Consider the following 27,465-nt stretch of genomic DNA (forward strand, 5'->3'; position numbering starts at 1 on the left):
GTATATGTGCCCAGGATAGGTAGCCAGGGGGTATATGTGCCCAGGATAGGTAGCCAGGGGGTATATGTGCCCAGGATAGGTAGCCAGGGGGTATATGTGCCCAGGATAGGTAGCCAGGGGGTATATGTGCCCGGGATAGGTAGCCAGGGGGCATATGTGCCCGGGATAGGTAGCCAGGGGGCATATGTGCCCAGGATAGGTAGCCAGGGGGTATATGTGCCCAGGATAGGTAGCCAGGGGGTATTATGTGCCCAGGATAGGTAGCCAGGGGGTATTATGTGCCCAGGATAGGTAGCCAGGGGGTAATATGTGCCCAGGATAGGTAGCCAGGGGGTAATATGTGCCCAGGATAGGTAGCCAGAGGGTAATATGTGCCCAGGATAGGTAGCCAGGGGGTAATATGTGCCCAGGATAGGTAGCCAGGGGGTAATATGTGCCCAGGATAGGTAGCCAGGGGGTAATATGTGCCCAGGATAGGTAGTCAGGGGGTAATATGTGCCCAGGATAGGTAGCCAGGGGGTAATATGTGCCCAGGATAGGTAGCCAGAGGGTAATATGTGCCCAGGATAGGTAGCCAGGGGGTAATATGTGCCCAGGATAGGTAGCCAGAGGGTAATATGTGCCCAGGATAGGTAGCCAGGGGGTAATATGTGCCCAGGATAGGTAGCCAGGGGGTAATATGTGCCCAGGATAGGTAGCCAGGGGGTAATATGTGCCCAGGATAGGTAGCCAGGGGGTATAGGGTCCCCGTTTAGGTAGTGACAGGAGCGCACCCAACCCTCCCCTCCCGCCGCTGCTGCCTCTGCCGCCGCCGCTCCCTCCTCACCTTGCAGCAGCTTCAGACCTCAATCAGCGGGCGACCCGACCAGTAAGAAGGCGCCAGGTGCACCCGCTCTATATGCGGAAGTGATGTCACTTCCGCATATCAGTGCGGCGTGCTAGGTCCTAGCGCCCGCCCGCCTGATCGAGGTCTGACGCGGCGCCGGCGGCTAGAGGGAGGGAGGGAGCGAGCAAGCGGCGGCCACAGGGGGAGAGCGGCGGCCGGGCGGCGCCTCTCGGAGGCAGGCGCCTGGGTGCCTTGCACCCGCAGCACCCGCCCAGGCTCGGCCCTGTGTGTAGTCTACTCCTCAAGCTCTATCTCCACTCCTGCTTCCCATTTGCCCACTGTGATCAATGGAATTCTCCGTCCTCCATTTTAAAAATGGCCATTACCCCATAACAGCTTCCTGGTCAGCACACTGTTACACTGTAATATCACCCACTTGAGCCATAGGGAAACATGGACATTACCTTGCACATTCAGTTGTAACTGACAGCTGCTGATATATAACTGACAGCAACTGGTATATTTCAGTTCTGACAAAATATTGTCAGAACGGGAAGAGATCACTGTAAGAAGAAAATGGTGAGCTTCTGAGAGGAACTGATGGTGAGGTATGTATGTAATATTCATTTGCAGCTACGTCATGTGTTTATTTTAAATAATTTTCCTTGCTTCAGGTGCCCTTTAAGGGCGACTATTGTTCAATAAAAATTGTAAAACTTAAAAACTATGTTTCTCCCAGAGTAAAATGCACCATATATTACTTTTCTCCCATGTTGCGGTAGTTTGCAGTAGACAGTAAAGATCTGACAGGTTTTTTGGACTAGTCAGTGAGATGAAATGCATGAAAAAAGCATGACTAAAAACTCATAAATGGGTTTGTGAGTTTCCGTGCATTTCCATGCATTGCCATTCATTTCCATGAGTTTTAACTACCAATGAGTTAGAATGCACAGCACAGCAACTCACTATTGTAGTGTGAATGATAGAATGGAAGTCTATGGACTATTCTGTTCCCTTGTAAAATGCACACTATGTGCAGTGATTCAAAACTCACTGCAACTCACTCAGGCCTGGTGCACCCCAGAGCGGTTCTGGAGTGTTTTTTTAAAACGCTTGAAGGGGGAAAACCGCTTGGCTAATGAAAGTGAATGGGATGGTGCACACCAGAGTGGCTCGTTTTTTCAAAAAACGCAAACTCGGGGGGTGCAGCATTTTTTAGATTTCTGAGGCGTTTCTGCCTCAATGTTAAAGTATAGGAAAGTGGAAAACCGCTCTGAAAACCACTAGATCAGAGAGCGGTTTTCAGGCGTTTTTGTTACAGAAGCTGCTCAGTAACAGCTTTACTGTAACAATATATGAAATCTGCTACACAAAAACGCTCCAAAATACGCTAGGCATGTTTAGAAATCCGCTCTAAACATGCCTAGAATTGCTCTGAAATCTGCTTCAAAAACCTCTAGCATATTGTGGATCTGCTAAAGGTTTTGGTGTGCACTGGGCCTCCGTGTGAATAAATACAAACATACTGGCTGGCCTCCCTACTCACTGCACACTATTTTGACAGTTAGACTGAGCAACTGCCATTCAGCAAGTGCTTTTGAAAGTAAAGAAAGCGCTAAGAAAGCAGACTGAAGAGATGGACTAGTCAAAAACTTGTCAGATATGTCAGATTTTTACAACCTGTAAGTGACAGTAATACAGGAAAAAAAGTAATTTACAGTACATTTTACTCTGGAACAAATGTAGTATTTATACATGGGCACTCACATGCATTTTAAGAAAAAAAATGTGATACAGAGGAGTTTACTAAATTTAAAAAAAAAGGGGAAAAAGAGTAAATAGTGTTGGTCCCACCAGGGTTAATCAGATCAATCAGATCTTGATGCTCATTTACAGTTAACCACTTCAGCCTAACTGGACGAGTATACAAGTCCAGTGCAGTTGTGGAGAGTGCACCACCAGTTTGTTACTAAATGAGGCACATGTGGTATCCTTTTAACCCGAATAAGTTGTAGAATACGTTTTGGTGTGTTTTAAAGCTTGGACCCACATCACATAAGAAATGTGTAGGGACAAACTCAATCCAACATAAAAATTAATATTCTAAATCATGATCAAACGTGAGAAAGTATTAATAAAACTACACAAGACATTTATTGTAAAATTATAACCGTGATAAGTAGTAGAATAGATTTTAAGGTATTTTAGGGTTAAGGGCCATGTCTTGTGTATTCTTTTAGTAACAAAACGGAATCCAAAGCAATACAATTTTTATATATTCTGTACCAAAACCAAGATTTGTAAAATGGAAACAAAGTTACAGAATATAAAAGAAAATAACTATATTGTTACCTTAGGAACTTGGCTTTTTAAATATGTATGCCATGAGGGTATATTACTGTTATTTTTGCAAATAAGGTCTTGTAATAATCGACAGTGTACAATGAGAAAGCAAAAAGCACAAAACAGAAAAAAAGACACTTTAATTTCAAAGTACAATTTTGTCAACATACATTGTACTAGGAACATAATCTAAATCCTGTAGTAACCAGGATGGATAAGCAAATACAATTTGTGGGTTTAACTTGTAGTTAGCACTATTTATTGTAAAGCTATAATGGATGTAAATAGAGAAATTGTGTTTTCTAATTTTTCCCTTATTTTCCCATTTAAAATTAATAGAAAATACGGTGATTACAAAACAAAAATATCACTCTCTAAAAGCCTAATTTGTCCTGAACAAAACAATATAAATATTATTTAGGTATGATAATCAGTAATAAAGTTATTGGTGAATGAATAGGAGCACTGATGATATATGAAAAATTGCTCTCGTCCAGAAGTGGTTAAACATCTAGTTGACAATGTCAGAGTTCATGCAGTCAGTACCTGCTCCTCCTGTAGTCGACCTTGGACCCACAGGTACTCAATAGTTGTTATGTGGTGCAGCAGGCAGCTACTGCTGAACTCCAAGCTCTGGTACAGTTTACTGTATGCCAACCATTGCCTGGAAGTACAAAGGTAAGTGCAATGTGAAAAGTTACGATGGCAGAAGCACAGCAATGAACAACGGAAACCCGAAGGCAAAGGGCTAATAGAAAAAAAAAAATACAAATAATCAGGTTACCTGAGAAATGCATTAAAGTGGATCCGAGGTGAACTTTTACTCATTGAATAGTTGTGTTCCTTTCCTATTGTTTATAGGGCATTCCTCAAGCCAAATACTTTTTTGTTTTGTTTTAATACTCTAATTCCCTATAAACTAAACAAGCCACGCCCACAAGTTTTCAGAGAGCCAAGGCATTTACAGACAGTAGCAATGGCTCATGGGAGCTCAGTCTGTTCAGGAGGAGGAGGAGGTGTTACTAGCCATTGAGTTCAGAGGCAGAGGGGTGGAGATGGAGGGGGGATTAGGTTTTTTTCACAGGCTTAGTGATCAAGATCAATTCAAAGAGTGAAGGGTTGCCGGCACTACAAAGTCTGTAGCCGTATCACTGGGTATGAGGATGGAGAGATGTTCTAAAGGCCACCTTTTTATTGCAATAAATACTGCGTGCTCATAACTGATAAATGGAGTATACACATAGGATCAGCATCAGAAAGGAAAACAGTTGAGTCAGGCACTGCAGTGATTACTGTTTTAATGGTGTTCCGAATTGAAGTGAATCACCATAGTTGTATCAAAAATTGTGACATTCAATAGGTAGGTACAAAACATCATCATCAATGAAACAAATCGTCATGTGCAAACATCTTGTGCATTCAAACAGTTGCAAGAGGAGGATGTCCTACCATATCAAAGGTGGCGGTGGTGGGTGCAGGGCAAAAACGGTAGCCTAACAGCCGTTTTGCACGGCGGTGCTTCTTCCGAGGCTGATCCACAGGCTTGGATCAGCCTCGGAAGAAGCACCGCCGTGCAAAACGGCTGTTAGGCTACCGTTTTTGCCCTGCACCCACCACCGCCACCTTTGATATGGTAGGACATCCTCCTCTTGCAACTGTTTGAATGCACAAGATGTTTGCACATGACGATTTGTTTCATTGATGATGATGTTTTGTACCTACCTATTGAATGTCACAATTTTTGATACAACTATGGTGATTCACTTCAATTCGGAACACCATTAAAACAGTAATCACTGCAGTGCCTGACTCAACTGTTTTCCTTTCTGATGCTGATCCTTAGTGATTAAGATACAGATAAGCCTGCCTCTGTGTAATGTTTACAAACAACATGGCTGCTGTCATTGTATCACAGGAAGAAATAATTACATTCTATTGAAGCTGTTTGCAGTTAGATTTGCTGTGTAAACTATATAAACTTTAGATAAGATATATAGACAAGTTACTTGTTATAGTTAGTTTTTCATCTCGGATCTGCTTTAAAAGCTTACAATTAAGGGTGAGTACAGATCACTTATCTCAAGAGACAGCATTTCACTGAAATACAAGTTGCGATTATGTGCTGTCTCTATACACTTTTTGCACCGGACCATACAAGGTCTAGGATTTATGTGTATCTAGTACACGTACACATTTTGAAGTGTTCTTCCTTTAAAGAGGAACTCCAGTGAAAATCATGTAATAAAAAAGTACTTCATTTTTACAATAATTATGTGTAAATGATTTAGTCAGTGTTTTCCCATTGACAAATATTTCCTCTCCCTGATTTACATTCTGACATTTATCACATGGTGACATTTTTACTGCTGGCAGGTGATGTCAGTGGAAGGAGATGCTGCTTGTTTTTTTTGGCAGTTGGAAACAGCTGTAAACAGCTGTTATTTCCCACAGGGCAACAAGGCTCCCACAGTGTGATGTCAGAACCATGGTCCTGACATCACACTGTGGGAGGGGTTTCAACACAATATCAGCCATACAGCGCCCCCTGATGATCCGTTTGAGAAAAGGAAAAGATTTCTCACGGGAAAGGCGTTATCAGCTACTGATTGGGATGAAGTTAAATTCTTGGTTACGGTTTCTCTTTAAAGAATCGAGAAGTATGTGATCAATTTGATCAGCTGATCAATTTATAAGGCTCTTATTTGTTGGTCATGGTCAGGTCTGTCTCTATTGGCGGGCGAGGCATGGCATTGCCCGAGACTTGTGTTCCATGACATAGTAACATAGTAACAGCGCCTCCTAGGGGACGTTGTTACTGTGAGTTGGAAAACAAGGGACCATAAAAGTACCAGGAAGTACATGTGGTGTGTGGATCCCGGCATTGTATCGTTTGAAACCCGATCTGCATGCCCCCCTCCACCTGGCTACCTATACTGGGGGCACCTATACCTGGCTACCAATACTGGGGGCACCTATACCTGGCTACCTATACTGGGGGCACCTATACCTGGCTACCTATACTGGGGGCACCTATGACTGGCTACCTATACTGGGGGTACCTATACCTGGATACCTATACTGGGGGCACCTATACCTGGCTACCTATACTGAGGATACCTATACCTGGCTACCTATACTGGGGGCACCTATACCTGGCTACCTATACTGGGGGCACCTATATCTGGCTACCTATACTGGGGGTACCTATACCTGGATACCTATACTGGGGGCACCTATACCTGGATACCTATACTGGGGGCACCTATACCTGGCTACCTATACTGGGGACACCTATACCTGGCTACCTATACTGGGGGCACCTATACCTGGCTACCTACACTGGGGAGACCTATATCTGGCTACCTATACTGGGAGCACCTATACCTGGCTACCTATACTGGGGGGTACCTATACCTGGCTACCTATACTGGGGGTACCTATGCCTGGCTACCTATACTGGGAGCACCTATACCTGGCTACCTATACTGGGGACACCTATACCTGGCTACCTATACTGGGGGCACCTATACCTGGCTACCTATACTGGGGGTACCTATACCTGGCTACCTATACTGGGGGTACCTATGCCTGGCTACCTATACTGGGGACACCTATATCTGGCTACCTATACTGGGGGTACCTATACCTGGCTACCTATACTGGGGACACCTATATCTGGCTACCTATACTGGGGGTACCTATACTTGGCTACCTATACTGAGGACACCTATACCTGGCTACTTCTACTGGGGGCACCTATATCTGGCTACCTATACTGAGGGTACCTATACCTGGCTACCTATACTGGGGACACCTATATCTGGCTACCTATACTGGGGGTACCTATACTTGGCTACCTATACTGAGGACACCTATATCTGGCTACTTATACTGGGGGCACCTATATCTGGCTACCTATACTGAGGGTACCTATACCTGGCTACCTATACTGGGGACACCTATATCTGGCTACCTATACTGGGGGTACCTATACCTGGCTACCTATACTGAGGACACCTATACCTGGCTACTTATACTGGGGGCACCTATATCTGGCTGCCTATACTGGGGGCACCTATACCAGGCTACCTATACTGGGGGCACCTATACCTGGCTACTTATATTGGGGGCACCTATACCTGGCTACCTATACTGGGGACACCTATATCTGGCTACCTATACTGGGGGTACCTATACCTGGCTACCTATACTGAGGACACCTATATCTGGCTACCTATACTGAGGACACCTATACCTGGCTACCTATACTGGGGACACTTATAACTGGATACCTATACTGGGGGCACCTATACCTGGCTACCTATACTGAGGACACCTATACCTGGCTACTTATACTGGGGGCACCTATATCTGGCTACCTATACTGGGGGCACCTATACCTGGCTACCTATACTGGAGGCACCTATACCTGGCTACCTATACTGGGGGCACCTATACTTGGCGTCCTATACTGAGGAATGAGGACACCTATACCTGGCTACCTACACTGGGGGCACCTATACCTGGCTACCTATACTGAGGACACCTATACCTGGCTACCTATACTGGGGGCACCTATACCTGGCTACCTATACTGGGGGCACCTATACGTGGCTTCCTATACTGAGGACACCTATACCTGGCTACCTATCAGTATAGGTAGACTGGGGCAGCTATAGCTCACTACCTATACTGGAGGCACAGTTCACAAACCTATGGGGGAGGCACAATTTTTACACCCTCAGCCTGTGAACAAGTTAGCCTAGAAACTGCCCTGGTCATGATCATGCCTTAAAGCAGGAAGTCATCCCAGTAAATCAGAACATTACCAATCAGCTGATCCTGATACTGGTCAAACGCTTCTCCATGAGTTCTAAGCATTGCAATCCCCACTGGGGACCACAGAACCCATCCCTGTCACATCTGATTGGGTACAAGATACAATTTCCCTCACTTTGCCTTTTGATTGTGATTCTAAGTAATTTCCTGATATCAGCAACCCACAACAAGTACAAATTCCTATGCAGTCGTTCATTAGATATGGTTTGCTCTTGATCTCTGCATGCAGAATTCTCTGTGCCTATGCTTGTTATCACCATGCAAGGAGGGCCCTACAGGCTTGTAAGTTATGGTGCTGGAGGGTTGTGGATGTAGTTATGGTGCTGGAGGGTTGTGGATGTTTGTAGGAATCTAATAAGGCAGAATGATGTAGGTGAATTACATTAAACTGAGGATTGCATACAGGGATGGTTGGAAATGACCATTTGTGATTCCATGGAGAGGTACAGACTACCCAGCAAGCTCATGGTGACCCAGAACTCATTGGAGTGTGTGAGGGGCTACAATGGTCCTAAAAGCCCTCTGGTTAATTTGCATATATTCAGCAGTGGTGCCTGGCTCACTCCAACCTGAATTATCGCAAATTCTTTCTGTTTTAAGAAAGCAAACTTTTGTTTTTCTTTTGATTCCATGGAAATTCCGATTTTGGCCACTGCCAGTTTTTCTGATCTTCCGATTTTCTGTTGTCCGATTTAGTTTTTTTCCAACTTCTGATTTTCGAGGAGTATTTTATTAGCAATTGCCTGCATTAGATAACGCAAAAAATGAAAAAAAAAAAAAAACACGGAAAAACAGAAATCGGGAAAATTGGAAAATTCCCGCAGTGATCTGATTTTTGCTGAAAAAAATTCTGCATTCTCCGATTGGTTCAATGCTTCCTAGTTCTGTAACTGGGCTAACTGAGTTGCGGTAAATCAAATTTCCGTGGAATTCTGATTTCCTTTTTCCGATTTCCGAATTCTGAAATTCGGAAATGCAGTTTTTCATCAAAAATGCGGACATTTCACCCCTAATTGTTTATTTTGTCACAGGAAAGTGAGAGAAACTTACTGTATTTCTTGGACTATAAGACTCACTTTTTCTTCCCCAAAAGTGGGGAAAAAAGTCCCTGCGTCTTATAGTCCAAATGCAGGGAGTTCCTGACTTGTGAACGCTGCCACTACCAACCTCCAACCCGCCGCAATGTCAGGGACTTCCTGTACTGTGCCCATGCAGAGGAGGACACAGGGGGGACACAAAGGGGCATAGAGGAGGACACAAGGATGACAGAGGCAGACATAGGAGGACACAAGGGGGACACAGGGAGAAACAAGAGGTACAAGGGGGCATGTGGTACAAAGGGGGCATAATCCACAAGACGCTCCCTCACCATGGATGCACCAGGTTTAGTATATATATTTTTCCCCTGGTTTTGTCCTCCAAACCTAGGTGAGTCTTATGGTCAGGAGCGTCTTATAGTCCGATAAATCCGGTAACTTACGCAAGCCCCTGGTGGAATTCGGAGAGATCTTTCTGTGTGGCATGTAGATAAAGTATAGTGGTGCCATGAGGGCTTATTTCCCCATCCCATGCGGATCCAGCAGCCTGGAGCACAAAAGAAGAAAGTTGCACTATAGAGAGATAGTAGTGAAAGGCAATAAGGCATCAATGATGTGAATGTACCTGCCCTTCAATACTTTACTTGGAAAGTGAAAACGATATCATATCCACTGCTACTGATGTAACCCTTACCCATTTCCACAAAAAGTTACAATTAAATAAAAATATAACAACGAAAAAAGACCTCTACTGTTCCAAATTAACCATAAATACTTACCTTTGATATGCCCAAGTGACCTTTCAACCAATAAACAGAGAGGACGGGGGAACAAAACTAATTGGACTTCCTGAGGCCCTGTATGGTCTTAAAGTGGTATAAAACTCTGACATTCTACAAAAACATGTTTTCCTACTTTTTATATGCCATACGGTTATCATATTTGCTTTTGTGCATAAGCATTAGTATTCATTTAGAAATTATACATTCCCAAAGTACACTTTTTTTGCTCTGAAAGCTGACTTTGCATTTTATTTATAACTGCTTTATTCATGTTCTAACAAGCAGAAATTCTTTCTAAATTGTCTGACTTTGTTCAGGAGACCCGGCAGTGTCAGAGAAGTGTTTAGTTACATTCCTCACTTGATACAATTAAACACAATATAACATTATCTACAACTTCGGATGCGTCCAGATTTCTCTGCACTGAACTGAACAAGTCCTGTGGGTAACCCTTTGAATGCTGTTCTAGTAATAAAAATTGCTGGTTGTATATAATATGCTGTAAATAATCTATTAGAGCAAAGAAGAAATGCAGGGTTTCATTCCGCTTTAATCCATATCCAGAGCTCAAACTAATTAGCTGTAATTGTGGGGGGGGAAGTTAGTGTTAGGGGTGGAGTGGGGGGAGATTAGTAATAGGATAGGAGAGTGTTAGGAGGCAAGAAGGGAAGGTTAGGACCATAGTGGGAGGTTAGTGTTAGTTGTTTAAAAAGGTAAAGGGTTAGTGTTAGAATAGAGTACAGAAAGATAATAAGAAAAGAGAAAAAGAGAATGAAAAAATATCCCACACCAAAAACACAGACAATGATAAGCGATTTCAGTGTTTGCCATATGCGCCACATTGCCCAGATATGCCCCTGGTGTTGTTTGTAGCATTCTGAGGGAAAAATATAATTGAATCCATTTTGGAATAAGGCTGTAACATAACAAAATGTTCCTAACTGTGGAAACAGACAGCTGAAATCTCTGAGACAGCTTTCTGTATCCTTCCCCTAAACCATGAAAGTTGTTTTGACAAAACACACACACACACACACACACACACACACACACACACACACACACACACACACACACACACACACACACACACACACACACACACACACGTTGCTACTCTTCAGAGAAAATTAAAAGAGGAGGGAAACTTACAATTGACCACCTTAAATAATTGTCCTCATAATTGGATTCACCTGTGTATATAGGTCAGGGGTCACTGAGCTTACCAAGCCAATTTGAGTTCCAATAATTAGTTTTAAAGGTTTTGGAATCAATAAACTGACAACAGTGCCCACATTTATGCACCTGCCTAATTTTGTTTAAACAATTATTGCACACTTTCTGTAAATCCAATAAACTTCATTTCACTTCTCAAATATCACTGTGTATGTCTCCTATATGATATGTTTAACTGACATTTTTATCGTAACAACCAACGATTTATACAGGAAAATCATGACAATTAACCCCCCTGTCTCTGTATGACTCCCGCGGCTGCGCGGCCGCGGGAGGTTTTTTTCACTTTTTTTTTTTCTAGCTACATGCTTCCCCCCTCCCTGCCGCGTCCCCCTGTAGCGTCCGATCGCCGCCGGCGCCGCTTGCCCATAAGGAAATCCCGTTCTGTACGGGATTTCCTTGAGGGCTTCCCCCGTCGCCATGGCAATGATCGGAGTCGTGACGTCACAGGGAATCCCGATCCACCCCATAGCGCAGCTTGGCGCCGAATGGCCAGGCTGCGCAAGGGGTATGCGGGGGGGGGGCCTGTATCGCAGCGGGTAGCGGCGCATCAGCGGCGGGTAGCGGCGATCAGACCAAACACGCAGCTAGCAAAGTGCTAGCTGCGTGTTTGAAAAAAAAATTATGTAAATCGGCCCAGCAGGGCCTGAGCGGCACCCTCCGGCGGCTTACCCCGTATCACACACGGGGTTACCGCCAAGGAGGTTAACAAGGTTGCCCAAACTTTCTCATCCCACGGTATATATATATATATTCAAGAAACACAAAACAAAATGGTTTATTTCTGATAATAAATGGGCATTATTTACATCTTAAAAGAATCTAATACATGACACAGACGTTGCATAAGACGTTACATAAGACAGGTGCCTTACCTGGTGGCGTGTGATTTCATGGCGTACAAACTGCTGTAGCAGCTGGCGGTGGGTGACATAACTGGGCTGTTTGGTCAGCATGGTTGATCTCTGTAAATGCAAACAGAAACACAAACTTATATCATTAATATGCAGGGTTCGAGTAAAGGCAATGCACTGACTTTCCACAGTTATGGAGCACAATGTCAGCCATTGGTCTTCCTTAGGTGTTTTAGTAAACATAAAAAACAAACAAATCAAAGCCCTGTTAAACTTTCTGTAGCTCTTTTACTGACGATCCAAAGTAAGAAAAAAAAGAAAGAAAAAAAGAAAAAGATTTAATTGGCGTTTGACATTAAAGCCCAATTTGAAGCTTGTTTCTATCTATGTATATGTTTCATGGATAGCTGATCTCAAATAAATCACTTGGTCAAAAGGTCCCTCATCTACTTCCTACTGCACTGCATTTAGGATTTCTGCTGATTAAATTATTTACGATATTTGCAGGTCTGACTCTTTCTCGGTTCTCTATAGAGGCGCCTTCTGTTGGCTCATTGCACCTTTGTGGCACTTTATTTGGCCTGAGGAAGTGGGCATAGACCCCCGAAATGTGTTGCCAATGCATAATAACATTCCTTGATGATATGAATTCGTCTTCATTGAGGTAAGCCACCTCACTTTTTCCTTTCTTAATTGCTTTTAACATAGTTTTATGGCGCTGTACAGCGTAAGAGGCAAATATGGGTACATAAAAATACAGACAACGGCATACACAAAATACCGACATTGGAACATATTCCAGAATTGGAAGGCATCATAATAATTACACAACGCTGACACTAAAGTGAGAGAACGCTGCCCTTGCCAGCTTACAATTTGTAATTCTCTCGTTTACCTCTGGAAGTCCTTCCATGGATAGAATTGTATTTGCTAAAATGACTGGGCTTGAAATAATTTAGCTGATTGATTATTTGAAACTTTTCACGATTTTAATGACAAAAATAAAGGACAGCGCCTTCTCCAAGGCCCTGTCTGCGGAAATGAATTCAGGTGTGAAACTACAGCTGCTTGGGAGACAATTAAAGAAAAGGCTCTTAATGCAAACCAAGTTAGCAGGATTATCAGAATAAAGTATCATTTTCACACCCTTTAAAGGGACTCCGAGACCCTCTCATGGTTATGCCTTTAAGACTCCGACCAGTACTGCAAAATACATAAAGATGCATACCTTTCTGTAGCTTGTGCTCTCCTCTTTCATTTGATGCCTGAATCGCCGTTCTACACCAAATAGTTTTCGTTCGATTTCAATTTAAAAATCGTGGCTGCCATCTTGGCTATGTTATAACTTCTGGGTCACCCCTGTCTTCTCTGTTAGAGAAGTGCATCACTGAATGAAGCAGGAAGAGGAAGTGACACGCATGGCCATTGCAAGAGGCTCCTCCAGAGGGGTCATAGCACGACTTTGTTGGAAGTCGTCTGGCTTAAAGGCATGCCTATGAGAGGTGCTCGGAGCCCCTTTAAAGATAATCTGTATTGTTAAAATTGCACAAAAGTAAACATACCAGTGCGTTATGGGACATCTCCTATTACCCTCTGTCACAATTTTGCCGCTCCTCGCCACATTAAAAGTGGTTAAAAACAGTTTTTAATTGTTTGTTTATAAACAAACAAAATGGCCACCAAAACAGGAAGTAGGTTGATGTACAGTATGTCCACACATAGAAAATACATCCATACACAAGCACGCTGTATACAGCATTCCTTTTGAATCTCAAGAGATCATTTGTGTGTTTCTTTCCCCCTGCAGCTATCTTCTACTGAAGTGGCTGTTTCTTCCCAGAGTGCAGACAGCTTTGCCCTTGTCTGTAATTCCTCAGTATGTGAAAGCCCAGCCAGCTCAGAGGACGATTTATCCAGCTTGTAAAAGAGAAGAGAGAAGCTGCCCTAATCTAAATAATACACAGGCAGTGTGCAGAGAGGGGCCTGGAGGGGGGAGATGCATCACAGAACCACAACACTGAAGAACTTGGCAGCCTTCCAGACACAGGCCTGACAAGTCTGACAAGAGAGAGATAAGTTGATTTATTACAGAGATGGTGATAGTAGAACGTGCTGCAGTAATCCAGAACACATTAGAATAGCTTTTGGAACTTGTAGGATGATAAAAAACAGGATGCAATTTTTGTTACGGAGTCTCTTTAAAAGGTAATTAACTGTTATTCCCATCCTCCGTGTTAAACAAAAGTTCAAAAGTATATTTTTTTTGTTTTGTTTTGTTTTTTGTTTTGTCTTTTTTCTCTTGCATTTCAATTAAACAGAAGTGAAAGTTTATTAATAATATGATATATATGGGGAATTCCTAGTTAGCAAGGAAATGAAAGTGTGTTTGTGGCATGGTTAGGGCAGCTGTAATATCATCGTTACTGTGAATTAGAGCATTTGTTTGAATACTGCTCTTTGCAGACAAGACAAGAGTGGTGTGGATGCGGGGAGTTGGGACGGGGCGGCCATCCCAGGGGTGTTTATCAGCACACTTATTTGCTGTTTGCTTTGTGCAATACATTTTGATATTTTTGCATATAATTGTTTTTGATACTATTATTCTTTTATAGTTGTCAGTATACTTTGGGCACATATGCTCCACTAACCTATTGCCACTTCCAAATACTAAACATTAAGACAAGACAAAGAAAATTTATATTGCACTTTTTTTACTATGGCAAACACAATGCACCAGAGCTGCAGCCACTAGGACGTGCTCTATAGACAGTAGCAGTGTTAGGCCAGAGCAGCAGCCACTAGGGGGCGCTCTCTATAGGCAGTAGCAGTGTTAGACCAGAGCTGCAGCCACTAGGGGGCGCTCTATAGGTAGTAGCAGTGTTAGGCCAGAGCTGCAGCCACTAGGGGGCGCTCTATAGGCAGTAGCAGTGTTAGGCCAGAGCTGCAGCCACTAGGGCGCGCTCTATAGGCAGTAGCAGTGCTAGGCCAGAGCTGCAGCCACTAGGGGGCGCTCTATAGGCAGTAGCAGTGTTAGGCCAGAGCTGCAGCCACTAGGGGGCGCTCTATAGGCAGTAGCAGTGTTAGGCCAGAGCTGCAGCCACTAGGGCGCGCTCTATAGGCAGTAGCAGTGCTAGGCCAGAGCTGCAGCCACTAGGGGGTGCTCTATAGGCAGTAGCAGTGTTAGGCCAGAGCTGCAGCCACTAGGGCGCGCTCTATAGGCAGTAGCAGTGCTAGGCCAGAGCTGCAGCCACTAGGGGGCGCTCTATAGGCAGTAGCAGTGTTAGGGAGACTTGCCCAAGGTCTCCTACTGAATAGGTGCAGCTTACTGACCAGGCAGAGCACAGCTTTGAACCCTGGTCTCCTGTGTCAGAGGCCAAATCCTTAGATGCTTGGAGATCCTGGACCATTACAGGATGCTGACAATAGTGGCTTGGAGATTACTGCAATAATATGACATTTGCTTACGTTATAAAGGTAATAAGGAGGTTCTCTACTTTCATATGCTAACTGTTCTAATCTGGCAGGCAATGCTTCCCCACACACATTAAGTAATCTCCTCTCAGTATAGTCATTGGGGTGAAGTGTAAACACTAATCTCAGACAGGAGATATGGCCTTCTCAGTGGTGCTTCACCTGTGACTCCCAGGTGCAGATAAATCCCCTTTAGATGGATAAAAAGGGAAACTGTAATAACATTCTAAAAGCAGAGATTAAAATCATTGCAATTGCCAGGGCTGATTTACCATAAGGCACTTGCCTACAGGCGCCTGATGATGGAGAGACGGCTTACTCCGCTCCCCGAGCGCCTCCCTCCTTCCCTATGCAGAGTCCTGATGAGAGTGTCACCCTGCTCTCTGCATTCCACTGACAACTTGACAAGATTTCCCTTCAGTCAGAGGCACCTGTAAGTAACTACTTAATACTGAGGATAGCTTTGACCACCTAATACTTGGGGGCACCTCTAGCTACTCAATACTGAGGGTACCTTTGGCTACCTAATGCTAAGGGGCACCTGTAGTTACCTATGACAGGCAAGGGAAGTAAGGGAGAAGTAACAGCTGGGACAGCCAACACAAGTGTGGCGCAGTTCGACGGAGGTTCATGCAGGGCGGGGTCTAGGGTGCCAGGACATCTGTGCCTATAGGCTCCTGTGATGTAAATCCAGGCCTGCATGCATGGAGGGCGGAGTCTAGGGTGCCAGGACATCTGTGCCTATAGGCTCCTGTGATGTAAATCCAGGCCTGCATGCATGGAGGGCGGAGTCTAGGGTGCCAGGACATCTGTGCCTATAGGCTCCTGTGATGTAAATCCAGGCCTGCATGCATGGAGGGCGGAGTCTAGGGTGCCAGGACATCTGTGCCTATAGGCTCCTGTGATGTAAATCCGGGCCTGCATGCATGGAGGGCGGAGTCTAGGGTGCCAGGACATCTGTGTCTATAGGCTCCTGTGATGTAAATCCAGGCCTGCATGCATGGAGGGCGGAGTCTAGGGTGCCAGGACATCTGTGTCTATAGGCTCCTGTGATGTAAATCCAGGCCTGCATGCATGGAGGGCGGAGTCTAGGGTGCCAGGACATCTGTGCCTATAGGCTCCTGTGATGTAAATCCGGGCCTGCATGCATGGAGGGCAGAGTCTAGGGTGCCAGGAGATCTGTGCCTATAGGCTCCTGTGATGTAAATCCAGGCCTGCATGCATGGAAGGCGGAGTCTAGGGTGCCAGGACATCTGTGCCTATAGACTCCTGTGATGTAAATCCGGGCCTGCATGCATGGAGGGCGGAGTCTAGGGTGCCAGGACATCTGTGCCTATAGGCACCTGTGATGTAAATCCAGGCCTGCATGCATGGAGGGAGGAGTCTAGGGTGCCAGGACATCTGTGCCTATAGGCTCCTGTGATGTAAATCTGGGCCTGCATGCATGGAGGGCGGAGTCTAGGGTGCCAGGACATCTGTGCCTATAGGCTCCTGTGATGTAAATCCAGGCCTACATGCATGGAGGGCGGAGTCTAGGGTGCCAGGACATCTGTACCTATAGGCTCTTGTGATGTAAATCCGGGCCTGTATGCATGGAGGGCGGAGTCTAGGGTGCCAGGACATCTGTGCCTATAGGCTCCTGTGAGGTAAATCCGGGCCTGCATGCATGGAGGGCGGAGTCTAGGGTGCCAGGACATCTGTGCCTGTAGGTTCCTGTGAGGGAAATCCGGGCCTGCATGCATGGAGGGCGGAGTCTAGGGTGTCGGGACATATGTGCCTATAGGCTCCTGTGATGTAAATCCAGGCCCTGCATGCATGGAGGGCGGAGTCTAGGGTGCCAGGACATCTGTGCCTATAGGCTCCTGTGAGGTAAATCCGGGCCTGCATGCATGGAGGGCGGAGTCTAGGGTGCCAGGACATCTGTGCCTATAGGCTCCTGTGATGTAAATCCAGGCCTGCATGCATGGAGGGCGGAGTCTAGGGGACCAGGACATCTGTGCCTATAGGCTTCTGTGATGTAAATCCGGGCCTGCATGCATGGAGGGCCTAGTCTAGTCTGCCAGGACATCTGTGCCTATAGGCTCCTGTGATGTAAATCTGGGCCTGTATGCATGGAGGGCGGAGTCTAGGGTGCCAGGACATCTGTGCCTATAGGCTGCTGTGATGTAAATCCTGGCCTGCATGCATGGAGGGCGGAGTCTATGGTGCCAGGACATCTGTACCTATAGGCTCCTGTGATGTAAATCCTGGCCTGCATGCATGGAGGGCGGAGCCTAGGGCGCCAGGATATCTGTGTCTATAGGCTCCTGTGACGTAAATCTGGGCCTGCATGCATGGAGGGCGGAGTCTAGGGTGTCAGGACATCTGTACCTATAGGTTCCTGTGATGTAAATCCGGGCCTGCATGCATGGAGGGCAGAGTCTAGGGTGCCAGGACATCTGTGTCTATAGGCTCCTGTGACGTAAGTCTGGGCCTGCATGCATGCAGGGCGGGGTCTAGGGTGCCAGGACATCTGTGCCTATAGGCTCCTGTGATGTAAATCCGGGCCTGCATGCATGGAGGGCGGAGTCTAGGGTGCCAGGACATCTGTGCCTATAGGCTCCTGTGATGTAAATCCGGGCCTGCATGCATGGAGGGCGGAGTCTAAGGTGCCAGGACATCTGTGCCTATAGGCTCCTGTGATGTAAATCCAGGCCTGTATGCATGGAGGGCGGAGTCTGGGGTGCCAGGACATCTGTGCCTATAGGCTCCTGTGATGTAAATCCAGGCCTGCATGCATGGAGGGCAGAGTCTAGGGTGCCAGGACATCTGTGCCTATAGGCTCCTGTGAGGTAAATCCGGGCCTGCATGCATGGAGGGTGGAGTCTAGGGTGCCAGGACATCTGTGCCTATAGGCTCCTGTGATGTAAATCCAGGCCTGCATGCATGGAGGGCGGAGTCTAGGGTGCCGGGACATCTGTGCCTATAGGCTCCTGTGATGTAAATACGGGCCTGCATGCATGGAGGGCGGAGTCTAGGGTGCCAGGACATCTGTGCCTATAGGCTCCTGTGATGTAAATACGGGCCTGCATGCATGGAGGGCGGAGTCTAGGGTGCCAGGACATCTGTGCCTATAGGCTCCTGTGAGGTAAATCCAGGCCTGGCAATTACCCATGTGTGACTGGTTCCCTTTCCTAACATAGCAGAGCCACATAAAGTGATTTATGTGATCACTTCATGGTTTCCATGCCAGCATAAAACATTTTCTTACCTTTTTATGAGTTAAAAGGAACTGTAGATGACACTGTCCCCTGTCTGGATACGTCTCTGTCCGAGGTTCCAGATGATACCAGCGGTCCTCCTTGCACTTCAGATCCTGTGAAGATATTGCACATCCAGAATTATTTTGCAGATGTAATCAAACGGTATAATAAATGGGTGAGCTCAGTGAGTAACGTGTGTACTATTAGTGACATTTTCTGCAATGTACCCAAAGGTAAGTGACACCTTCATGATAAAAGAAAGGCCAAGAAAACACAGGTCTGAAATTACACAACAGTGATAAAGGGAAGGGCAGGGCAAAGGTACTGGGCTGCAGTGCTTCCTAAGAAGGGGGAGCGGATAATGGCTGCACTTGGGGGCCTGGAGGAGGTATTGGCTGCACTGAAGGGTAAGGAGCAGGGGCGTCGCTAGCCCTGTTTTAGGGGGGCACGTGCCCCCAATCTTTCCTGGGGTGCCACGGATCTCCGCCCGGCTGCCCCCTCTGTCAAGACAGCGGCTTCCTCCAGCCGCCGCGTCACTGACACTCGTCTCAGACCTCAGGATCAGGCGGCGAGCCGGCGACCAATCGTGCGGGCGCTAGGACCCAGCGCCCGCACTGATATGCAGAAGTGACATCACTTCCGCATATCGAGCGGGTGCATCCAGCGCCCGCTCGTACATCTGGTCGGGTCGCCGCTGATCCTGAGGTCTGCTGAGAGGTAGGGGGGGAGCGGCGGCGGCTAGAGGGGGGGCCTCCCTGTCACTCACTCACTCACTAAAGGGGCTCCCTGGCACGCACTCACTCCCTAAAGGGGCTCCCTGGCACGCACTCACTCCCTAAAGGGGCTCCCTGGCACGCACTCACTCCCTAAAGGGGCTCCCTGTCACTCACTCACTCCCTAAAGGGGCTCCCTGTCACTCACTCACTCCCTAAAGGGACTCCCTGTCACTCACTCACTCCCTAAAGGGGCTCCCTGGCACGCACCCACTCCCTAAAGGGGCTCCCTGGCACGCACTCACTCCCTAAAGGGGCTCCCTGTCACTCACCCACTCCCTAAAGGGGCTCCCTGGCACGCACCCACTCCCTAAAGGGGCTCCCTGGCACGCACCCACTCCCTAAAGGGGCTCCCTGTTACTCACTCACTCCCTAAAGGGGCTCCCTGGCACGCACTCACTCCCTAAAGGGGCTCCCTGGCACGCACTCACTCCCTAAAGGGGCTCCCTGTCACTCACTCACTCCCTAAAGGGGCTCCCTGTCACTCACTCACTCCCTAAAGGGGCTCCCTGGCACGCACCCACTCCCTAAAGGGGCTCCCTGGCACGCACTCACTCCCTAAAGGGGCTCCCTGTCACTCACCCACTCCCTAAAGGGGCTCCCTGGCACGCACCCACTCCCTAAAGGGGCTCCCTGGCACGCACCCACTCCCTAAAGGGGCTCCCTGGCACGCACCCACTCCCTAAAGGGGCTCCCTGTCACTCACTCCCTAAAGGGGCTCCCTGTCACTCACTCACTCCCTAAAGGGGCTCCCTGTCACTCACTCACTCCCTAAAGGGGCTCCCTGTCACTCACTCACTCCCTAAAGGGGCTCCCTGTCACTCACTCACTCCCTAAAGGGGCTCCCTGTCACTCACTCACTCCCTAAAGGGGCTCCCTGTCACTCACTCACTCCCTAAAGGGGCTCCCTGGCACGCACTCACTCCCTAAAGGGGCTCCCTGTCACTCACTCACTCCCTAAAGGGGCTCCCTGTCACTCACTCACTCCCTAAAGGGGCTCCCTGTCACTCACTCACTCCCTAAAGGGGCTCCCTGTCACTCACCCACTCCCTAAAGGGGCTCCCTGGCACGCACCCACTCCCTAAAGGGGCTCCCTGGCACGCACCCACTCCCTAAAGGGGCTCCCTGGCACGCACCCACTCCCTAAAGGGGCTCCCTGTCACTCACTCACTCCCTAAAGGGGCTCCCTGTCACTCACTCACTCCCTAAAGGGGCTCCCTGGCACGCACTCACTCCCTAAAGGGGCTCCCTGGCACGCACTCACTCCCTAAAGGGGCTCCCTGTCACTCACTCACTCCCTAAAGGGGCTCCCTGTCACTCACTCACTCACTCCCTAAAGGGGCTCCCTGTCACTCACTCACTCCCTAAAGGGGCTCCCTGGCACGCACCCACTCCCTAAAGGGGCTCCCTGGCACGCACTCACTCCCTAAAGGGGCTCCCTGTCACTCACCCACTCCCTAAAGGGGCTCCCTGGCACGCACCCACTCCCTAAAGGGGCTCCCTGGCACGCACCCACTCCCTAAAGGGGCTCCCTGGCACGCACCCACTCCCTAAAGGGGCTCCCTGTCACTCACTCACTCCCTAAAGGGGCTCCCTGTCACTCACTCACTCCCTAAAGGGGCTCCCTGTCACTCACTCACTCCCTAAAGGGGCTCCCTGTCACTCACTCACTCCCTAAAGGGACTCCCTGTCACTCACTCACTCCCTAAAGGGGCTCCCTGTCACTCACTCCCTAAAGGGGCTCCCTGTCACTCACTCACTCCCTAAAGGGGCTCCCTGTCACTCACTCACTGCCTAAAGGGGCTTCCTGTCACTCACTCACTGCCTAAAGGGGCTCCCTGGCACTCACTCACTGCCTAAAGGGGCTTCCTGTCACTCACTCACTGCCTAAAGGGGCTCCCTGGCACTCACTCACTACCTAAAGGTGCTCCCTGTCACTCACTATCGGGGTCCCTGTCACTCACTACCTAACTGGAGGCGCCTGTCACTCACTAGCTAACCTGGGGGTCCCTGTCACTCACTACCTAACTTGGGGGGGCTACCATATTAAGGGGGCATTCTGCCTATTTATGTGAAATGCTGTCTATTTATGTGCCTCATGACTGCTGAATGTGTCTTGTTGGGAGCCTTATGATTTGTTGGGGGCCTCATGATTGCTGAATTTGTCTTGTTGGGGGCCTCATGATTTGTTGGGGGCCTCATGATTGCTGAATTTGTCTTGTTGGGGGCCTCATGATTGCTGAATTTGTCTTGTTGGGGGCCTCATGATTTGTTGGGGGCCTCATGATTGCTGAATTTGTCTTGTTGGGGGCCTCCTGATTTGTTGGGGGCCTCATGATTGCTGAATATGTCTTGTTGGGGGTCACATGATTGCTAACTGCGAGACTTTGGGAAAAGCTGAATCCTTATCATATGAGACAATAGCATTAAACCTACTTTTTTAGCGTTTTAAAACAGAAAATAAAACTGGGAGGTTCTAAAAAATTGAATACATTTTTCAGGAGTAGGATGGATGAAATTGTTTATCTTCACAGTTTATTTTCAACTTGGATTTTCCATAATGTTCATGTATGAGTTAAAACGTTTGTACATTATTTAGTTTAAATTGCTGTTGCCACTTTGCGATAGATACCGGTAAGTGACTTTTGGGTTGCAGTTTGGGCACTCGGCCTCCAAAAGGTTCGCCACCACTGTCCCAATCTGATGTCCCACCATTGCTAGGTTCATGTAAATTTGTCTCCACCCGTTACCACACCTATATTCTGGTCCATGGCCCACCCATTTTTTGGTGCGGCGCGATAAGCACGCCGCACAACGTGATCGTCATATTTTTGGCATGCTAGCTGCAGTGTGCTGAATTCTGCTGCCTACAGTATGTACAGTATACGCTGTTCTCTAGTGCTTGCACTGTGTGCTGATTTACCTCCAGTGTGTACAGTGTAAGGTGTTACTCTGTGCCTTTATTGATTGTAAACCAGCTGTATTGTATGCTGATCCCTGCTACTTTCAGTATGTACAGTATTAGCTGTAAAGCCTGGTACACACATGCAATTTTGATTAGCCAATTTTAGCTCTGTTCATAAAATTCATTGTCTGTTGGCCCACTTACTGCACGGGGGTGGGAAATTGGGGGTCAGTGATTGACCAATCAAAATTGTATGTGCGTATACATCTTTGATTTATGCCTATACTGATTGTAAATGATCGAAATAAAGGACAGGGGGCTCCGTCCAATATTTCGATGGGCAGGCCCGTTATCCGTAGCTTACACCGCTGCTAAGTTCATGTACATTTGGCCCCACCCATGGCCACGCCCACTCACCGCATGGCCACGCCCATTTTTTGCCGCGGCGCGCGCCTCCCCGCCTGGTGCCCACAGGTGCCACTGATCTCCAAGGACCCTAGAAACGCCCCTGGTAAGGAGGCTTAAACGGCTGCAGCACTTTATCCAATGCAGTCATTAATATCTTCTGGCCCCCAAGTGCAGCCAATAACTTTGCTGGGTAGACTTATTCTCGAGTCAATAAAAATTCCAGCTTAAAGCAGGATTGTCACCATAAAAATAACATTTCAGCAGCAACTGGTCTGAGTGTATTAAGTGATAAAGATGCTAATCCTGCATTCAAAAGTTTCAAAACTTTTTCTGCTGTTATGGTTTGGAGTTATCACATACTTTAGGAGCACTGGCCCTTTTGTAGTCAGTGCCAAACAGTTGCATGCTGGGAATTCTTTTTATCTATAATATATTCCTCCTCTTCCCTCTTTCCCTGCCTAGCTGCTTATCTGAAACACTATCCCCTGCTCACTTGTGTTTACAAGCAAGGCTGAGGTGACTTAGTGATTGTAGGAGAAAAGAAAAAAAAAAGTTAAGGGCAGAAATGACATCACCATTTAGCCTCAAACTGTGGGCAAAAGACATGGCCCCATCAGGAACAGAATTCTCTTCATTTACTATATAAAATTCACTGAAATCAAAACGTGGACAGTACAATACATGTGTTATGTAAGTAGATCTACTTATATATGTGTTTTTTCCCTGGCATAGTATGGCTGATCCTACTGCTTTAAGAGGGGCAAATATTGGAGTTGACTTATACGCAGGCTCAACTTCTATTTGAGGGTACATGATAGATTTAGCTAATTTGCTACACAATACAGCTACACTTAGCTATCTGTCCCTGCAGTACAGTGAAGTTCCATACCTGTATGTCTTTCTGTGTTTCTCTATGTCTGTCTGTCTAGCTCTTAGCGCAGTGAAAAATGCAGCATGCAGTGAGAAACCCTTTGCTCTACCCCATTATAATTAGCAGTGGTGGGATCCTATCCATCACTTCCTGACATAATGCCCCTTCCATACCATACCCTGGGCTGTGCCCATCATTGTTGTGGGAGAAAGCGACCACATAGCGAAGCTTAGGGCCGATCTCGCTGAAATGTTTGGTAAGCATGATTCAAATTTCATTCTGATCATGATGTGGTTGTAAAGTGTATGTCTTCTTATATCATTTTTCTAGCCATGTTGGCAAATACGATTAGTATGGTTTATAATGAAAAGCAAATTTGTAAAAAAAAAAAAAAAAGCAAGATTGAACTTTCAATTTTCGCTCAACCCTACTAATGGAGACGTTGAGTTAAATGCAGCCCCTATGTGCTGTAAACCCGGGCTCCACTGATTGCTAAACTTGCCCGAAGCCTCGTTGAGAAGTCGAGAGCTCTGAAGCTAACCCCACCTGTTGCCTTGGCCTGCCCAGCTTGGTGGCCACCTATCAGGCTGCAGCAGCCAAGCTGGGGCCGGCCATCTCAACACAGGTGGGCGTAGCATCAAAGCTAAGGACTTCTCACCAGTATTCGAGCAAAAGCCACCACTGCGTTTTTTCAACAGGGGCGAGTTATTCACCTGTTAGATTGACGATTCCCTGTTAGGGGACAATAAAGAGAAAGACGACATTAACAATTACCTAGCTTGCTTGAAGTACACTTTAAAGGGAACCTAAACTGAGAAGGATATGACTTTTTACTTTTAAAATTCTACTAGTTGCCTGACTCTCCTGCTGATCCTGTGTCTCTAATACTTGTAGCCACAGCCCTGGAACAAGCATGCACATCAGGTGCTCTGACTGAAGTCAGACTGGATTAGTTGCATGCTTGTTTCAGGTGTGTGATTCAGCCACTACTACAGCCTAAGATCAGCAGGACTGCCAGGTACCCGGTATTGTTTAAAAGGAAACATTCATAACCCTCTTGTAACGATTGTGGAATTCTCTCCGTGATCAGCGCACAAGGCGTGCGCTGACACGGCGGAAATCCTCCACAAGCGTATAATTTGCGGGAACCCATCAAAAGGTGCAATGCACCTGTAGAGGGAAATTCCTGTCGGCAGGTGGAGCTGTGGAGTGCAGAGGAACCGCTCCTTTGCCCTGCCACACACGCCAGAAAGGAATTGCACGAAGGGAAGAAACGCAGGGCAAGATAGCCCTGAAAGAGAGAGATCAAAGCGACAGAGGGTATGGGTGTTCACCCTGCGACGATGAACACACAACCAGGAAGATAAAGTGAGAAGGCAATCGCCGGAGACGGCGGTTGCTAACAGCGACACAAGACCGAATAAGCACAGATGAGGAATGTATGTATGTCCACCAATCTAGCCGCCAACCAACGACGGCGGACACACAACAAAAGAAACTGAGTGAGAACGCAATCGCCTGAGAAGCGATTGCGAATGAGATTGAGCAAAGGGGCAGATTGTATGTGTGTGCACCAAACTAGTCGCCAACCCGCGATGGTTCATACACAACAGCAGATATGAAGTAGGAACGCAAACGCGAGAGAGGCGATTGCCAGAGGTGACACAAGACTACAGCAAGGCAGAGCACAAGAGTAGCAAAGGCACAGCAAATAATACAATGAGGAGATAAGGAAAATAACAAACGCTAACTAAACGCGAACACCGCACTCATTCGCAACAGTGCACACGTTTATGCGCGGTCTCCGCGTGATAAGCACAACAGAGACAAGCACGCCTAACTAACCACCGACAGATAAACATGAAACAGAGGATGCGAGTGCTTGCTTAACGGTTACCTCACCGAGCCTCCAGCAAGCGTTCGTAGCAGACAAGACAGATACACGAAAACAGGAATAAGTGAGAGATAGGATCCACAGCACTAGCGCAAGGCAAGTGCGATCCAGGAAGACAGAACAGAAGGATCCACAGCACTAGCGCAAGGCGAGTGCAATCCAGGCAAGACAGATCAGATGAGATAGCTGGTAGCAACCGCTGCTCCAGCTATACTCCAAGAACAACAGATCAGAACGACTTCCTGTCGACCACCGCTGGGACAGGACAATCGCAACAGACAAACAAAACAGATATGCAATCCTAACTGCACTAGGGAACCTGCCTAGTGCAGTCCCAGGAATTACTCTAAGCTAATTTTCAAACAATGAGCAAGGCTGACACTCCAAGAGTGTTACACAGGACTAACCCTTATGACCAGCCCAGGTCTGTGATATCACATGGTATTTATAGTACAAGCCTACAAAGGATGTGGCTAGGCAATCTGCATGACAAACGTATGCAAATTCCTCAGCAGCAAGCTGCAAAACTAACTGACAAAAGGTCTCTCTTCCAGAGACCTGCAGAATGCAGACCTGAACAGTGGTCAAAAAGCTGCCTGCCTGCGCAGGCAGCCGAGCGGATCCTCACACCTCTCAGTTTAGGTTCCCTTTAACTCAGAGGTGTCAAACTCAAATACAAAGTGGGCCAAAATTGTACACTAGGACCTATTCACGGGCCAACCTCAATGTCTACTGGCCGCCTTCCTCCCTTATAAAGTTCTCTGGTGTCTAGTGGTCCTCCCTCCCCTATACAGTTCCCTGGTGTCTAGAGACCCTCACCCTCCCCTATACAGTTCCCCAGTGTTTAGGGCTTTCCCCCTACCTCCCCATATGGCTTCCCCTATGATCTAGGGCTTCACCTCCAATATAGCTTCCCTGGTGGTCTAGAGCAGGCCAAACATAATGCAAAGTGGGGAAACACTTGAGGGCCAAATTGAATGGCTCTGAGGGCCAGACTTGGTCCGTGGGCCAGAGTTTGACATGTATGCTTTAACTGTTCCATTTGCTAGCAAAAATATTGTGTTCTCCTGATTTTAGTCTCTGTTCTTACCTGAACTCGCAGTACCACATTGCCAAGAAAGTCATCCTGACCCTTGTCTTTCCTGGCATCTTTAAATATCCTGAAAATCAGAGGTGTGGAAAATCACAAATTAACAAAATTAAAATATGATAAAACAAAGAAGTAAAGTGAACATCTTAGCTTGAAGTAACATTTTTTGTGGCTCCAGTTTTATTGAAATGACCAACTAATTACACACAGCAGGGTAATACACATTGGTGGGGATGTCAGGATATTTATCTTATCTTTTTGTGTGCTGGGTCAGGTGCTGAGTGCTGTTTCCCAACCATCACTTCAGTGACGTAGCTAAAGAGCCATTTGCCCCAATGCATGTTTTATATTGGGGCAAATATTGGAGCTGTGCAGTTTACTGTCTGTTATATTCTATTTAACCTTCAACAAAATTATTATAACATTATTAAATTTGTCACCTTTTCAGTCCATGCAGATCTGTGAGATCCCCAAGCTTTGTTCGAGCAGATTCTACATCATCGGAATCCCTTAAAGAGAACATCAGAAATATTGTTATGGCACTAGAAAGGAGACATTGTGGGACATAAACTTTTTGAAAGCTGATGTGCTGTAGGAGCAGCATAGCTTTTAGAAAGCGGTGGCCGTTACACTATTGCTCCAGTGAGAGCCGAAGACATTATTGGGAACAGGGCAGTTTCTAGGCTAAATTGCACTCAGGACGAGGATGTACAAATTGCGCCCCCTTCCCCCCACCCCCGTGGACTTGCGAGCCCTTACTCTTTAGGGACAGTCACACAGCCACAGGTCACAAGTAGATCTGCCTACTTACTAGTGACCAGCCGCTCATCCAGGAGGAAGCAGGGACCAGGAAAACACACAGGCCAAGAGAGCCCGGAAATCCGACTCCTCTAT

General features: G+C 46.9%; 1 protein-coding gene across 2 annotated transcripts in view; it reads right to left on the minus strand.

Annotated features, from left to right (window-relative positions):
- Positions 1–27,465, minus strand: part of UNC13D (unc-13 homolog D) — a 218,722-nt gene that overhangs the window by 88,012 nt on the left and 103,245 nt on the right. For both annotated transcript variants that reach the window (XM_068261959.1, XM_068261960.1), the window contains exons 11-16: positions 27,012–27,080; positions 26,572–26,641; positions 18,639–18,743; positions 11,939–12,028; positions 9,489–9,592; positions 3,716–3,833 (exon numbers count right to left, since the gene is read on the minus strand). In XM_068261959.1, coding sequence (XP_068118060.1) covers positions 3,716–3,833; positions 9,489–9,592; positions 11,939–12,028; positions 18,639–18,743; positions 26,572–26,641; positions 27,012–27,080 — 556 coding nt within the window. The remainder of the gene's footprint in view (positions 1–3,715; positions 3,834–9,488; positions 9,593–11,938; positions 12,029–18,638; positions 18,744–26,571; positions 26,642–27,011; positions 27,081–27,465) is intronic.

The sequence above is a fragment of the Hyperolius riggenbachi genome, chromosome 12, assembly GCF_040937935.1.
Source record: "Hyperolius riggenbachi isolate aHypRig1 chromosome 12, aHypRig1.pri, whole genome shotgun sequence".
Lineage (NCBI taxonomy): Eukaryota > Metazoa > Chordata > Amphibia > Anura > Hyperoliidae > Hyperolius > Hyperolius riggenbachi.